Source organism: Trifolium pratense, linkage group LG2 (genome assembly GCF_020283565.1).
Source record: "Trifolium pratense cultivar HEN17-A07 linkage group LG2, ARS_RC_1.1, whole genome shotgun sequence".
Lineage (NCBI taxonomy): Eukaryota > Viridiplantae > Streptophyta > Magnoliopsida > Fabales > Fabaceae > Trifolium > Trifolium pratense.
Window position 1 is genome coordinate 67,690,299 of NC_060060.1, and position 16,059 is coordinate 67,706,357.

The 16,059-nt window shown below is 35.3% G+C and overlaps 1 protein-coding gene and 2 long non-coding RNA genes across 3 annotated transcripts; all 3 read right to left on the reverse strand.

Annotated features, from left to right (window-relative positions):
* Positions 1-4,114: 4,114 nt before the first annotated feature.
* Positions 4,115-6,442, reverse strand: LOC123905284. Its single transcript, XM_045954895.1, has 2 exons — positions 5,069-6,442; positions 4,115-4,726 (listed from the first exon to the last, which is right to left on the reverse strand). Exons 1-2 carry the CDS (start codon positions 6,440-6,442, stop codon positions 4,115-4,117), a joined length of 1,986 nt encoding a protein of 661 aa, XP_045810851.1.
* Positions 6,443-7,367: 925 nt separating this feature from the next.
* LOC123911334 lies at positions 7,368-8,240 on the reverse strand. The gene is made up of 3 exons (XR_006810458.1): positions 8,169-8,240; positions 7,468-7,514; positions 7,368-7,390 (listed from the first exon to the last, which is right to left on the reverse strand). It is a non-coding gene; the product is annotated as an uncharacterized LOC123911334 (long non-coding RNA).
* An 81-nt stretch (positions 8,241-8,321) lies between these two features.
* Positions 8,322-9,333, reverse strand: LOC123911333. Its single transcript, XR_006810457.1, has 5 exons — positions 9,242-9,333; positions 8,930-8,987; positions 8,781-8,822; positions 8,613-8,654; positions 8,322-8,388 (listed from the first exon to the last, which is right to left on the reverse strand). It is a non-coding gene; the product is annotated as an uncharacterized LOC123911333 (long non-coding RNA).
* Between the last annotated feature and the right edge of the window lie 6,726 nt (positions 9,334-16,059).

Sequence of the window (16,059 nt, forward strand, 5' to 3'; positions counted from 1 at the left end):
TTAGGGTTATCGGGGATGATGGCGAGCGGTGACTGATTGTTTGAGAGAGAGAGAGAGAGAGAGAGAGAGAGAGAGAGAGTGAGTGATTTGGGCGTTTCAATTTTTGCACCAACTGTTTCGGTTGTCAGTTACTATGTTTAATGAAAACAGTGACATGACATGCTATTAGAGGATGTGTTGAAACGCGAGTGCTAAAACGAGTGACCATAGCAGTGCTCTTTACTTTAAATTTAGTCTTGGACTGTTATTCCCTTAACATATTTATTGATTTTATATTAGTGTCTTAACTAATTAACGTTATAAATTGACTCCTTAATTAACTTTTTTTTTATAAGCTTCCTTAATTAACTTTAATTATGTTTGTTTATATTAGTTCTTTTAGTTAATTTTTCTCAAAAGACGTGAACTTTATCTCAAGTTTAAAAAAGGTTTATGAACTATAATCATATTACTTAACACGCCTAACAATATTATTCATAAATAAATTATTTATGCGTATAGATAACGAATAACATAAAGTAAAGTTAACATTTTTTGATAAAAACTAACGAAAATGACCAATATGAATAATAAAATTAAAATTAAAGGATCAATTTGTAACATTAATTAGTTGATGGACCAATATAAAACCGATAAATAAGTTAAGGTATCTAATATAAGACTGGCATAGAGAAGTTAATTAATTTGAATAGTAAAAAATAACACAAGAATGTACCTTGCACCTTCATCTTGCCAATAAGATTTTTCGGTTTAGGTGCAACACCCTCACTCGAAAGCTCTGCATTGCATTTCACCAGTAGCTTCTCTTCTGGTTGAAGTAGCACTTGTCGCAATCTACACATTTAGCCATTAATTACATCAATAACACTCGAAGAAGAAAAGTAATAGAGTACAGACTGAAGAGTCTCAAGTCTTAACTTACCCAAATGCATCCCTTAGTAAAGAACATTCATTTTCCAAAAGCATAGGAGCTTCCATGCACTGCATTGCCCAAGCATGAAGGCACAGACGCGCACAAGCATCATACTCCCTCCGTCCCAAAATATAAGCAAAAAGTGGTCAACCAAAATGAATGTATTTGGACTAAATTTTTAACCAAATACATCCACTTTGGTTGACCACATTTTACTTATATTTTGGGACGGAGTAGTATGCAATTACTGCATGCCATCGTCCAAGAGCACTGAAATGAAATTATGTAGTTATATTAGAATATTCATAAGGAGAAAAATATTCAGCACAAACAAGAATTGGGATATTGATACCTTGCATGCAATGTTGGAAGGCGAGGTGGTTCTGGATTTGAAGTTTATTCATTATATAAAAATGTTTGCTTACATTCAATTTTTGTGCTATTCTATTTCGTGGACCAATTCTTTGCCCACTATCAATCCAGTAAGAAGGAATTCTGCGTTCCTCATATCTTGAAGGTGCAATGTATTATTGAGGTTTGTGCGGTTTTGACGGTGAGAATTGAGACAAATTGGAATTGAGGTTTGTGCAGTGTCGCTGGTGGTTTTGAGCGTGTTAGGGTTAGCGCGTTCTGACTCTGAGAGAGAGAAAGAGAAGGAAGAATGGTCTACTAGAAAGAGAGAGAGAGAGAGAGAGAGAGAGAGAGAGAGAGAGAGAGAGAGAGAGAGTGAATAGGGTTAGGCTAAATTATAATTTTGATCTCTTAAATTAAGTTTAAGTTTTTTATTTCATTTTGGTCCCTAAAATTAATTTTAGCTTTTATTTTGGTCTCTTAAGTTATGAATTTTGAACAAGTTAGTCTTTTAAATTACAAATATTAAGATATTTTGGTATCTAATATGAGGACTAAATTGTCTAAATTTTGTGACTTAAAGTATCAAAGTGTCCAAACAAAATAACCTTGAAGACCAAATTATATAATGTGTGTGACACAAGGGACTAAAATGAAACAATAAAATTTAAGGGACCAAATTTATATATTAAAGATGGAATTCGGATTAAATCAAAGACAAATGAAATATGTATTGGCACATTTTCATTTGATAGGGGTGCATTCAAAAAAGTTGAATCCTTGCGAACATTATATCAATTAAAATTTAACACCTTCAATTTTTTTATTACTTCCCATCCCGTCTTTCTCTTTGGTTTTATCCACAAGCAGTTTCAAGTTATCATCATGCGAAATTTTAATACATTTGAGGTATTTAGAGCTTTATGATTTTGATGGTATAGAAACAATATTCTGACTCAATCTATAACTTGCAGAAACTGGAAATTTTGAAATTGAAATCTTTTTTAAAACTGAGTTGTATCGAAACACTTAACTCGCTTAAAAAATCTCAGACATCTTATCATCTAGAACTGTTTATAATTGGTGTCTCGCGTGTCTTCTTTCATTGGAAAATTTAGAGACACAACACAGGCAGAAGATTGAAAATTTCTAAATAATGAAGAAAAAATAAATACCTTTTTGCAAGGAAAACCATGTTTATTATGCAATTTTTCACTTCCACGTCAAATCTAATTCTCGAACAACCTGTTAAAAAAGAACACAGATTAATACATGTTGAAATTTAAAATTGAAATGAATTGGAAAAGGGAAACTAAAAATAGAGTACTTGCCTTGCCTTGACATGTAGATTGAACTATCATCTAGGAACATTAAAAGAATTCATAAAGCCATTATTAATTGGACTTCAAGGTCTGATTAGTCAGCACAAAACCAATTCCCTCTATTTTGTTCTTCCACATTAATATGACACACAAAAAAGAACAAACTGAACACTAATTGGTCTGATTAGTCACCCAAATAAAATCACCAAACTTGTAAACAACATGGTATGTGGAGTAAAGCTTGTAATACTCTTGATGCACAATCATAGTAGTCACTGAAAGGTCACAGACTAAACCATAACATATACAAACTAAATGTATGTTTATGGATCATAAGAATGTACTTTCTAATTAATATAAGATTCAGAAGAACCATGGTCTTCAATATATATATATATATATATATATATATATATATATATATATATATATATATATATATATATATATATATATATATATATATATATATATATAAAATCAAAGAAAGAAATTAAGGAGATAGTTAGACATATTTTATCAAATACATACCTTTATACTAGACAAGAAAAAATTCACTTATGAGCAAAAAATTCAAAGAACCCATTTTTCATTGCATTAAATAAACCAGACAATCCATTTTGCAACAAGGAAAAAAGAAAGAACTAACTCGTGTTTGATATAGCCGGTGCAGAGTGAGAGACTTTCGAGAATCGCGTTTGAGAATCTATCTAATCGATAGGAATTTTGTTGTTCAATAGTTCTACTGACTTTATAGAGAAAGAATAGTTTATCTATAAGATAATTCACTTGCATTGAGTCATGGACTCATGATGATGGTTTGTTCCTTTCTAGTAGTAGCCAAATTAAGTTTTCTGAAACAAATGCCAGCACAAGTAATATAGTCATAGCCTTTTCTACATACGTAAATATCTTGACACTTAAATCCAAATTGATCATGTTGACTAGCAACAATAAAAATTCTAAATAAGATGTTCAACTTACCTCAGAATAATGTGTGGACACACGATACTCATTGTCTTTCTCCAGCCAAAACTAGACAACACCATGCTCATCCTCTGCTGATGGACACCATTTGATGAAAATTAGGATAGAATTTGACACAATCACTTTTAGGAACAAAATTGAAACAAAGTAAAGGAAAATAGAAGAAATGGAATAAGTAGAAGGGGCGCCACACTCTTTCTAATCCAAGAGAGAATGATAAGCCTATGGATGAAGATCACCACAAGAAAAGGATTCCTTGATAAGATCAATTTTGGTCCAATCCAGAACCTAAGAGCAAATGCTCTCAATTACACAATGTGTAAAACTTAACAAAATTCATTCATTTGGCAAGAGTTACATACCTCCTTTATATAGGAAAGGCTTGTGATGATGTAATAAGCAAAAAAATAACTCCTAAGAAAGCAAAAGGATTTCAACCACTAACTATCATGATAGTGGGGCTGATTTATTACAAGGAAAGTGCAAAATAAAGAAGAGATAGTGGTGCTTTTTTATTTCTTGGTGCACCACTTTCATATGCTTAGTGGAGGAGCTCTTTATTTTCCACTATCCATGCTTGGATGATAATCTTCAACTTTGGTTCTTTTTCTTCAATTTGGGCCAAGCCTTCATCAACTTGGGCCGGACCTTCTATGGATTTGATCATGAAGTGAACTAAGACATCATTGATTCTTCTTGCACAAGCCCTTTTCATAGGACCTCCTAAGCTTTGGATTGCATCACTTATGTCTTGGTTTATGTCCTCATCATTCCCTCCTTCTTGAAGAGAATTCGACCTCGAATTGAACAATTCTTCACCCTTAAGTTTGGACTTCTTTTGTGATTTCAATAATTCTGTTTTCATTTGTACTCGAATCCAATTCCCGGGATCAAAAACAACCACCATCCATCCTTTGTTAGCCTTTTTTGCATAAATTTCAATTTTCTCTCCATTTTTCATTTTCACTTGCTCATGCAATTTTCTCACAAATTCAACCACTTGTTTTTGTGATTCTTTAGTTTGTGGTTGATTGATTCGGTAAGTTGGCCGGGTTGACATGGATGGTCTTAGATTGAGGTCATTGTGATGCTCAATTCCTATTATAGGTGGTAAATCACTTGGTACCTCCTTTGGAAACATGTCTTCAAATTCCTGCAAATGAGTTTCAACACAACTTGGAAACTTTTGTGGGTTAGGAGTGTTAGCTAGCAGCTCCACATTTTTGCAAAATAGAAAATATAGGTGCTGTTTTGAAACAATTGCATTTCCAACCTCTCCTTTTTTTGCAATCAAATTCTCTTTCATTTCATCATTATTTCTTTTGTCACTCTTTTTCTTTTCTTTATCTTTTTCATTCTTTTCTTTTTCTTGCTCATTTTTTTCTCTCATTTTCTTTTGATCTTCTCTCACTTCATTATGACTCAATGGTACAAGAACAATCTTTTGGCCATGATGCACAAAAGAGTATTTGTTGGAATACCCTTCATGACTAACCTTCTTGTCAAATTGCCAAGGTCTTCCTAACAACAAATGACTAGCCTCCATAGGTACTACATCACACAACACAACATCCTCATATTTCCCAATTGTAAAACAAACCTCAACTTGTCTATTAACAACAATTTCAACACTTTCATTAAGCCATTGAAGTTTATATGGCTTAGGGTGAGGTTTTGTTTCTAAATTAAGTTTCGACACTAAACGAGTACTAGCCACATTGGTACAACTCCCACCATCAATAATTAAAGAACATACCTTTTTTTGGACTAGGCATCTTGTGTGAAAAAGGTTTTCTCTTTGAGTGGTGTCTTCTTCTTTGACCAAGTTCCACAACATTCTCCTCACCATGAGTAACTCTCCACTAGGTATTTCTTCTTCTTCTTCATCATTCTCTTCAACATCCTTATTACCTTCCTCCTCTTCTTCATTTTCCTCCATAAGCATAGTTCTCTTTGTTGGACATTCAGATGCAATATGCCCTTTGCCTTGACACTTGAAACATGTAACCTTTTTGTTAGTTGAAACACTTTGAGAAGGTGCAATAGCTTTACCTTTGTTTTCAACTATGGGCTCCGTAGATGATGAAGATGAAGCACCCTCATTGTCTTTCAAATTTGGAGAATTGAAATTGGTGGAACTTCTCCTTGCTTGGCTCTTTCTTTTGAGTTGTTGTTCCACTTTGATAGCTTGGTGTACCAATTCATCCATTTCAACATAGTGATGAAGTTCCACTATGTCACTAATGTCACGATTTAGACCATGAAGAAACCTAGCCATGGTTGCTTCATTGTCCTCCTCCACATTAGCTCTAATTTTGGCAACTTCCATCTCCTTGAAATATTCTTCAACACTTTTAGAACCTTGAGTGAGTCTTTGCAATTTGTTGTGTAAATCCCTATGATAATAGGAAGGAACAAACCTTCTCCTCATGATTCTCTTCATCTCTTCCCAAGTATCAATTGGTCGTTCATCATACCTCCTTCTATCTTTGATCAATTGATCCCACCACACTAAAGCATACTCCTTGAACTCAATGGAAGCAACCTGCACTTTTTCAACATCAGAATAATTGTGACAATTAAAAATTTGCTCAATTTTAGTCTCCCATTCTAGATACGCCTCCGGATCACTCTTCCCAACAAAAGATGGAACTTTAATTTTTATGCCCCTCAAAGGATCTCTCCCTTGTCTCCTCCTACGCCTTCTTTCCTCCTCATCACCACTACCATCATTAGACCTCCTTTCTAACTCATCAAATTTTTGTTGGAATTGTTCACCTTGTTCTCTTAACAATCTCTCAAAATGGTCACGCATGGCTCTCATTTGAATAGCCATAGCTGCTGTTCTAGGTGAAGGTGGACTAGACATGGTTGTGAAATATTTATAACAACAGAAAAAAACTCTAAAACAAAGGAGAAAATGAATAACAAAGGAGACAAAGAAAATTTAGAGTGTGGCAAGAACACACAAAGAGTAGCAATTTTTTTTTTTTTCTTTTTCTTATAATGATATTTGGAACACAAATAATAATGAAAAACAAAAATAAAGACACTTTACCACAATTTGGCCCTTTTTTTTTTTTGGAACTTGCTCTGATACCACTTGATGGACACCATTTGATGAAAATTAGGATAGAATTTGACACAAACACTTTTAGGAACTAAATTGAAACAAAGTAAAGGAAAATAGAAGAAATGGAATAAGTAGAAGGGGCGCCACACTCTTTCTAATCCAAGAGAGAATGATAAGCCTATGGATGAAGATCACCACAAGAAAAGGATTCCTTGATAAGATCAATTTTGGTCCAATCCAGAACCTAAGAGCAAATGCTCTCAATTACACAATGTGTAAAACTTAACAAAATTCATTCATTTGGCAAGAGTTACATGCCTCCTTTATATAGGAAAGGCTTATGATGATGTAATAAGCAAAAAAATAACTCATAAGAAAGCAAAAGGATTTCAACCACTAACTATCATGATAGTGGGGCTGATTTATTACAAGGAAAGTGCAAAATAAAGAAGAGATAGTGGTGCTCTTTTATTTCTTGGTGCACCACTTTCATATGCTTAGTGGTTGAGCTCTTTATTTTCCACTATCCATGCTTGGATGATAATCTTCAACTTTGGTTCTTTTTCTTCAATTTGGGCCAAGCCTTCATCAACTTGGGCCGGACCTTCTATGGATTTGATCATGAAGTGAACTAAGACATCATTGATTCTTCTTGCACAAGCCCTTTTCATAGGACCTCCTAAGCTTTGGATTGCATCACTTATGTCTTGGATTATGTCCTCATCATCTGCATAACTTTTTCACCTATAATAACTAACACTTATCACCAGAATGTGGAAAGGCTTGCATACAAATTTACAAAGAAAGACGAGAGCACTTACCACATTCGCCGCCTGGGAACCCAACTATCCTTCTGTCAAAGAAAGACCTAACAACAAAAATGCTTCCCATGAACCAGAATAAACAATGAAAGAGGACATATATAGAGAATACTTCAGAACTATTATAAATATTAGACAATGTGACTCTATAACAATCATTCGCAAAACATATATGGATCATACTTTATGAACATCTTTATGTACATTTTTTAATGGACAAACCTGGATCTCATAAATAAGGTAAAGAATTAAAAGGCAATTAAGCCAAGAAAATAAAATAAGAATATAATATGTTTTTTTTTTAAGAAGCTAAATTAGCCCACTCAAATTGGCACCAGAGGAAATCGAACCTCAGACGTCAAGAGGAGCACACTCCCAGGTCCCAAGCCAATACCAATGCACCAACCCAAGTGGGTTAAAAATATAATATGTTGAACTTGAACCTTGAAGGGACAAGGTAGCACTACTGACTGAGTAGTGAGCAAAAGTACAGTGAAAGAAACAAGGTTGGATTTGAGACTTTCAAGATTCGAAAATTGCGTTTGCGAATAAGAATTGGACTTGAGGGTCGTTGAGTCAACATCTAATAAGGGTTACATTGAAGCAACATATACCCTAATTTATGTAGACAACAAGAATTGGACTTATGGGTCATAGGAAGAAGATTGAAAATTTCTAAATAATGGAGAAAAAATGGATACCTTTTTGCAAGCAAAACCATGTAATTATGCAATTTTTCACTTCCACGTCAAATCTAATTCTCGAACAACCTATTAAAAAAGAACACAGATTAATACATGTTGAAATTTAAAATTGAAAAGAATTGGAAAAGGGAAACTAAAATAGAGTACTTGCCTTGCCTTGACACGTAGATTGTACTATCATCGAGGAACCATTTAACCATTTCCAAATTTATTTCGTCTGTTATCGAGTCAAGAATTAAACTAATTTATAAAGCCAATATTAGTTGGACTTCAAGGTTTGATTAGTCAGCACAAAACCAATTCCCTCTATTTTGTTCTTCCTCATTAATATGACACACAAAAAAGAACAAACTAAACACTAATTGGTCTGTTTAGTCACCCAAATAAAAAATTAAAAATAACAAATATTTATGTACTTAGCAAACAACTCATTGAACTTACTTGTCATATGATCTGCTGCTATATTAAATTAAATTTTGGTACCTAAAAAGATGTCTTTAATAATCGTTAAAATGAAAAGGAAAAAAAAAACAGTTGAAATTAACAATCAAATTACTAAGAAGTTAATTAAGAAGGCACCGATGCCTCACTATAAGTAGTTTGACTTACTTTCAATTGCTTATAGTTTCCATACTACTCCAAAAATGTTCACTACAGAGCAAAAACAGTACCACATGTTCAAAAGTGTCATTTCCACTAAATTTAAGAGTTTAAGGGTGAGAAGCGAAGAGTTTAAGAGTGAAAATAGTATGTTATACCTCATATTGGTATTAAACTTTCACCATAAAGGCGTTGAAAAAGAAGTTGGATTAAAAACTGCAGGGACATAAAAGTTAAAATAAGTAGAAGGAAACAAAAGTAGTGGATAGGACACCATGAATATAATCTTCACGATGTTTGAAACAGTCATATGGTACGCATGAATCAAGGACTTGTATCTTAGTGTGAAGTACACTTGATAACAAAGAGAGATAAATGAGGCACAACCTTAACAACAAAAAGATTGCATATGTGACAACACAACATTTACGCGTGCTTAAAAACAGGGAAAACAAATATCAATACTTAACTTATTGAGAAGAAACATGCGAAGAAAAAACTCCTGAAACTTCAAAAGAATGAATGAATATCCATTTATTTATTTTCCTTTGGAGAATGGACCGTCTGAAGGTGTGAAAACACAAGAAGGGGGGGGTTGAATTGTGTTTTAGCTAAGTTAAAACTTTTTCAAGTTCTTAACTCAACTATGTTCGCAGCGGATAAATAACACAAATAATAATAAGAGAGAGAGAGAAAAGCACACAAGCAGTTTATACTGGTTCCTCTCACAAAACGAGAGTAGTCCAGTCCCCTTGCACTTCCAAGGGAGTTCACTATAATCACACAAGATTACACCTGCTCAAGCACACAAGCAAGAGACTTCACAACTATGCTCAAGCACACAAGCTTAAGACTTCACACTTAAACACACAAGTTTAAGTCTCACACTTAAGCACACAAGCTTAAGTTACACACGTAACAATAAAGTATATAAAAATATACAAGTGCTCTTAGATGAACCTAAAGAGAGCAAATACAAGTATTACAGAGTATTTGGCTAAAGTGCAAAAACACTTGAGAGAGGTTCAGAGCTTGTATATCAGAGAGTTCAGAGTTTGTTCAGCGCACGTTCAATTCTTGATAATTGTATATATGTTGTAGCTGAATCTTCTAGTATATATACCACTAGAAAAGAGTCGTTGCAAGAGAACCGTTGGAGTTGATAACCTTTTGTCTTCAAGCAGTCTGTCTTGATGCAGTTGGTTGTATCCAAAACTAAGAAAGAGTTTCAGGTACTTTGACTACTGCAGAGTGGACTTTCCTTATTCAGCTAACAAAACTGAAGACCCACGTTCTCAAGACAGGACAGACAAAACAGAGGTAGCTGAACTGATCAGGCTTGAAAGGTCCTTTTCTCCATTGGTAGAAGAGTTGACTGGTGAAAGGAATCTTCACAGCTTTCAAAGAGATCTTCAGAGTTTGATGAAGCTCGTAGACAGACAGAAGTACTGAAGTCTTCATCCTCTGAACGTTGTAACCTCTGAAGTCCAACATCTTCTGAGCGCTTGTGAACTTCTGAATTCACATCCTCTGAACTCCACTCAGGACTTAAATGATGCTTATATCTGCGCACTCAAAATAAATTTTTAGTCCTTCCAATTGTTAATTAATACTTTGTTATCATCAAAACCTTTATAGATTTAGGGGCAAACATTTTTAAATCAATTTTGTTCCAACAATCTCCCCCTTTTTGATGATGACAAACATAAGTATTAATTGACAATTGTTGTTAAATTAACTTATCATGTTTCTCTTAGGTTTCTGAGGTTTGCAAGCTCCCCCTAAGATTGATACTCCATAAAGTCTGAACTTTATGTTTTATCCATGATATTTTAATTTAGTATAAGATTAAGATGTTTGAAATAGAACAAATTTCATATCTTTCTTCAGAGTGAGAGGTTTGCAAGCTCTCCCCCTAAGTCTCATAAGGCTAAGTTAAAATTGCACTCTTAACTTATCCTTACTTATGAAATTTATTTTAGTTTCAACTAACTTAGTCTCCTCCTTGAAATACGTAAAACAACTTAAAAGTAACAACTTTTAACATAACAGATAAAAGCGAGATAAAAGGCGTGGTTTCAGTTTTGGAACATATCAATTAATGCGTAACTACTCCCCCTTTTGTCATTATCAAAAAGTAAGACAAAGTTATAAAACCAAGACAGTCAAAGAAGAAAGAGTGGTTGTTACAAAGGTGAATTAATTTTAAAAACAAAAACCAACGCGCTCAAGGGTTTATAAAAAGGAGCGATTTAGCATGCCTGCTTCACGTAAAATCAAGAAGAAACAAGTGAAGCAAGAGAAAGTAGGAATAATGAAAAGATTTAGTTTACGCATCGCAGAGTTTAAGAGAAAGAAGAACGAAGAGAAACGCGAGGACGAAGAGAAGGATAAAAAAGACAACAAGAAACCAGAAGATGCTGAGATAATAATCATCTCATCAGACTCTGAAGCTGAAGAGAATGAAGATGATGCTGACTATGTTGAGTTCTTGGCTAGCTATGTTCCAGAGGAGGAACAAGAAGAAGAAGAACAAGAACAAAACCCAGATCCCATAGAAATTTCATCAGATGATGCTGAGGAGAAATCAGAGATTTCTTCTGAGTTTTATCCATCTGATTAGGATTAGGTTGTCTTTTTCTTTTTCTTTTTACCAATGTACTCAACATGGTTAGAGCATTAATAAAAAAATTTTCGTTTAAAAGCATCTTGTGTTCTTATGTTCTTATTTATCAAAAAATTAGCACAAGCAAAACAAACAAAACATAAACCAAACCACATAACAAATAGCTTAAAAAGAAAATTGTTCAGAGGATAAACAGAGAATAAAAAGAAAGCATAAAACATGTGCATAGAATCCTAGGGTTTCTTAAGAAAGGCTAAGAGTTGGTCGAATTTGTCATTCAAGGATCCCACATTGGAAACTAAACCATCCACCTTGGTTTCCAATGTCTCTTGAGCAGCTCTTTGACGTTCTAGACCTTCTTGCTGTTCCCTCAGGGCTTCTTGAAATATTTGCAACTGATCTGCCATAGCAGGAGCTTGATCTTCAATCACAGGTTCTGGTTCTTCAATCATAGGTGCCTTGCCTTTATCAGAGGGTTCTCCTTCCTCTGGATAGTCTATCATCAGCACATCCTCTTGATTCTGAGAGGCAAGCACATCCAGTACATCCTCTTCTGTGGCATCTTCATTCTGTAGCTCATTACCCAACTCAGCAACTCTAGCAGCAGCTTCTTCCAGACGTTCATTCTCAGTCCGTTGATCCTCAAGACGTTGCAGAAGAGTAGAATCAACCCAGCAATCTTGAAATTCAGACAAACGCCTCACAGCAGCAGCTATAGCAACAAGCTTAGCACGCTCATGCTCTTCATGATTGAATGGCGTTAACCTTTTCAACTCAGCCCTAGCTAGATTGTTCCTCATGAAGCTTATACCTTCCAGATCCCGTTTACCAATAACAGCCTTAACCTTTGCAGCAGCAACATCCAAAGCATTGCAAAGCCTTGCCTTAATGCTTGATACTTCAAGATCCACATCAGAAGGACAAACTAAGAACCTGTCCTTTATTGTAGATAATCTAAGCAAGTCTTCATGAAATTGAGTGGATAGATTTCTAAAAGTGTTGGATGATGATGGTGAAGGATTGGGAATGGTAGAGAGAGTAGGTATTTCAGGAGTAGGGTTGTCAATAATCACAACTTCTACCTCTGAAGGCTTGGGAGCACAAGTGTGAATACGCTCAGGAGAAGCAGGTTCAGCACTTGGGTTAGAATGAGGTTCAGGGGTTGGTTCAGATGATGAGATGTCAGAAGTTGATTCAGGGTGAATATGTTCAGGAGATGGTTCAGGGGATTTATGTTCAGGAGATGGTTCAGGAGTAGTTTGTTCAGGGGTTGGTTCAGGAGATTTGTGTGGAGAAGGTTGTTTTGTGGGAGAGGTTGGTTTAATGACAGAAATATCTGGTTGAGGTTCAGATTGTGGAATGTCAGGTTGAGGTTCAGGTTGAGGTGATGAAGGTTTAGGAGGTGAGCTAGATTTGTGTTGAGTTTCATGAGAAAAAGGGTGATTATTAAGAGGGTCAGGGCTCAGATGTTTTTCAAGCTCAGATAGGGGGTTATCAGAGGTTGGATTATCAGTGGTTGGTAAAACAGTTCTGAGAGGTTTGGTGTAACCTAATCCAATCTCATTTTCATTAAAAACATACTTAGACGACTTACCTTTGTCTTTGGAAATAGGAGCAGGTCTTTTCCTCAAACGAGCAGCAAGAGTCTCCTCATCAGATTCAGTTTCATCTTCAGAGTCAGATTCCTCAGATGAACTGTCAACTTCAACAACCATAGGCTTTTTGGAAGCTCCTTCAGCAGCCTTGGTTGCAGTTTCTTCATGCTTCCTCTTAGTTCTTTGCTCAGCCATAGATTGCTCAACCTTAACCTTCTTTTGAGCCAAAAGATCTGGCTTTGGTAGATCATCTTGAGCTTCAGCCTTTCTTTTAGGTTTCCTCTTAGGATTATACTGACTTACAGGAGCAGGAGGAATCATACTTCTATCAACAACAAATCCTTCTTGTCTGAGCACCTCCAAATAGTCCTGAATAATGTGCTCAGCATCAGCTTCAGATATAAGTGGATAGCCTGCGACATACAGACGATCCTCAAGCCTAACAGTGAACTCTTGTGGGGGAGCAACAGGCTTAGATGCAATCAAACGCATCTTGGACAGAAAGTTAGCATTCAGAATTTCTGGATAGAACCTCTTCTCAACCAATTCAGGGTGGAACTTCCTCAAGTTCTGAACAACATGACCTTGATGCAGAAGGTCAGACAACAGCCTAGGATAAACTATAGTAGTTTTCCTCTGAGATTTACTTGCAAAAATGGCTTCACAGATACGTTCAAAAAAGTAATCTCCAAGATTAACCTTCTTTTCAGTCAGAAGAAAGTACAGCAGATGACGATGCGTCCAGGAGATTGTATCAGTCCCACCAACCCTTGGACTGATAGCAGCTAGGATGATCTTGAAGAGAACTCTACATTCATCAGTCAAACCCTTGACCTTCCCTTTCAAAGAGAAATCTGTGCAGATGAGATGCAGAAGATCATCCCTGTATCTTGTATCCTTTTCAAACACATCTAACTCTATCCCAGAGTTAGGTAGACCAAGAAGAGCATTGAGATGGATAGGCGAGATTGCCATGTTCATCCCACAGATATTTGACCTAATCTGTACACCTGTATAATCCAGCAAACCCATTTCCTTCCTAGTTTTACCCTTCAGACTAGGATTCCTCTCAATAGCAGCAAGCTCTTCCTTCTTAGCTTCATGCTTATCAAAAACCTTTGCTTTCATCCAAAATTTCTTCAACAAATCTGGATAAACGGGACCATTAAGCATGTCGAAGTACTTATCCCATCCCTGAGCGATAAAGTACTTTTTAACATCAAACCCATTAGCTTGTAGACCATCAAAATCAACCATCTTCTCTGAGAGAAAAGTAAGTTCAGATTCTGGAAACTCCATCTCGTTCCCAACGATCTGAAGGTTCTTGAATATGAACGGTGGAATCCTTTTTGACGAAGAAGACGAAGTACCAGCCATTGTTGGAGATTAGGGTAAGGTTTGGAAGACTAACGAGAGAGAAAGAAAGTTTGTGTTGGAGGTTTAGAGAGAATATGAAAGTGTAGGTTGTGAAAGTGAATAGTGTGCAAGTGTATTGTGTAAGTTTATTTAAATGAGTACAGTTAACACGAAAATAGCAAATATGGGAAGTTACGCTAATTGACAGAAAGTTGAATACCAAAAATCATCATTAACCACCCACTACCTGACACACGTAGACCACGTGCAGAAAATTTACTCGGTAACTGCTATTTTAATGGACAACTGTTCAGCAGTGAATACTGAACGTTTCCCACTTAAATAGTTCAGAGCCTCTGAGTTATTTAAAATTCTCTATCAGAGTCAAGTACTTCAGAGCTTGTGTTTCAGATGTTCTGAATCATAAGTTCTGATATACATAACCTCTTACACTTTAATTGCCAAAAACAATTTTTCATTCAGAGATTGAAAACATGTTCAGATGTTTCTTTATAAAATCAAATCTTTCAACAGATAAAGCTTTAGTAAATATATCAGCCCATTGATTTTCAGTATCAACAAACTTAATATCTATAATGCCTCTCTGAACATAATCTCTGATAAAATGGTGTTTAATTTCAATATGTTTGGCTCTAGAGTGTAGAATAGGATTTTTAGATAAATGAATGGCTGCAGTATTATCACAATATAAAGGAATATTGTTACTGCTTACCTGATAATCTTCTAACTGATATTTTAGCCAGAGTAGTTGTGTGCAACACTTAGCTGCTGAAATGTATTCTGCTTCCGCTGTAGACAAAGCTATAGTAGTTTGTCTCTTACTAGCCCAGGAGATAAGGTTTTCACCAACAAATTGACAATTGCCACTTGTGGATTTTCTTTCAATTTTATCTCCAGCATAGTCAGCATCACAGAATCCATTTAGCACATAATCATTAGATTTCTTATAGAGAAGTCCAAGATTAGTTGTTCCTTTCAGATACCTAAAGATTCTCTTTACAGCAGTAAGATGAGATTCTCTGGGATCTGACTGGAATCTTGCACATAAGCAAACACTGAATAGAATATCTGGTCTAGAGGCTGTCAGATAGAGTAAGGAACCAATCATACCTCTGTAGACCTTTTGATCTACCTTTCCTTCATCATCTGACTTGCCCATGTTGGTAGTTGGATGCATAGGAGTATTCATTATCTTGCAGTCATCTAGATTGAATTTCTTCAGAAGTTCTTTAGTGTATTTTGATTGATGAACATAAGTTCCTTCCTTCTTCTGATTGATTTGAATTCCAAGAAAGAACTTCAACTCTCCCATCATGCTCATTTCAAATTCATCCTGCATTATCTTAGAAAAACTCTTGCACAAAGCAGCATTAGTAGAACCAAAAATAATATCATCAACATAAATTTGAATAATTAAAATGTCTTCTTTGGTTGTTTTTCTAAAGAGTGTGCAGTCAACCTTTCCTTTTTCAAAACCCTTTTCAAGAAGGAAATTACTGAGTCTATCATACCAAGCTCTTGGAGCTTGTTTCAGACCATACAGTGATTTCTTCAGTTTAAAAACATGTTCAGGGTTTGAGATATCTTCAAAACCAGGAGGTTGCTTAACATACACTTCTTCAGAAATAAAACCATTTAAGAAGGCACTTTTAACATCCATCTGATATAAGGTTATTCCATGATTAACAGC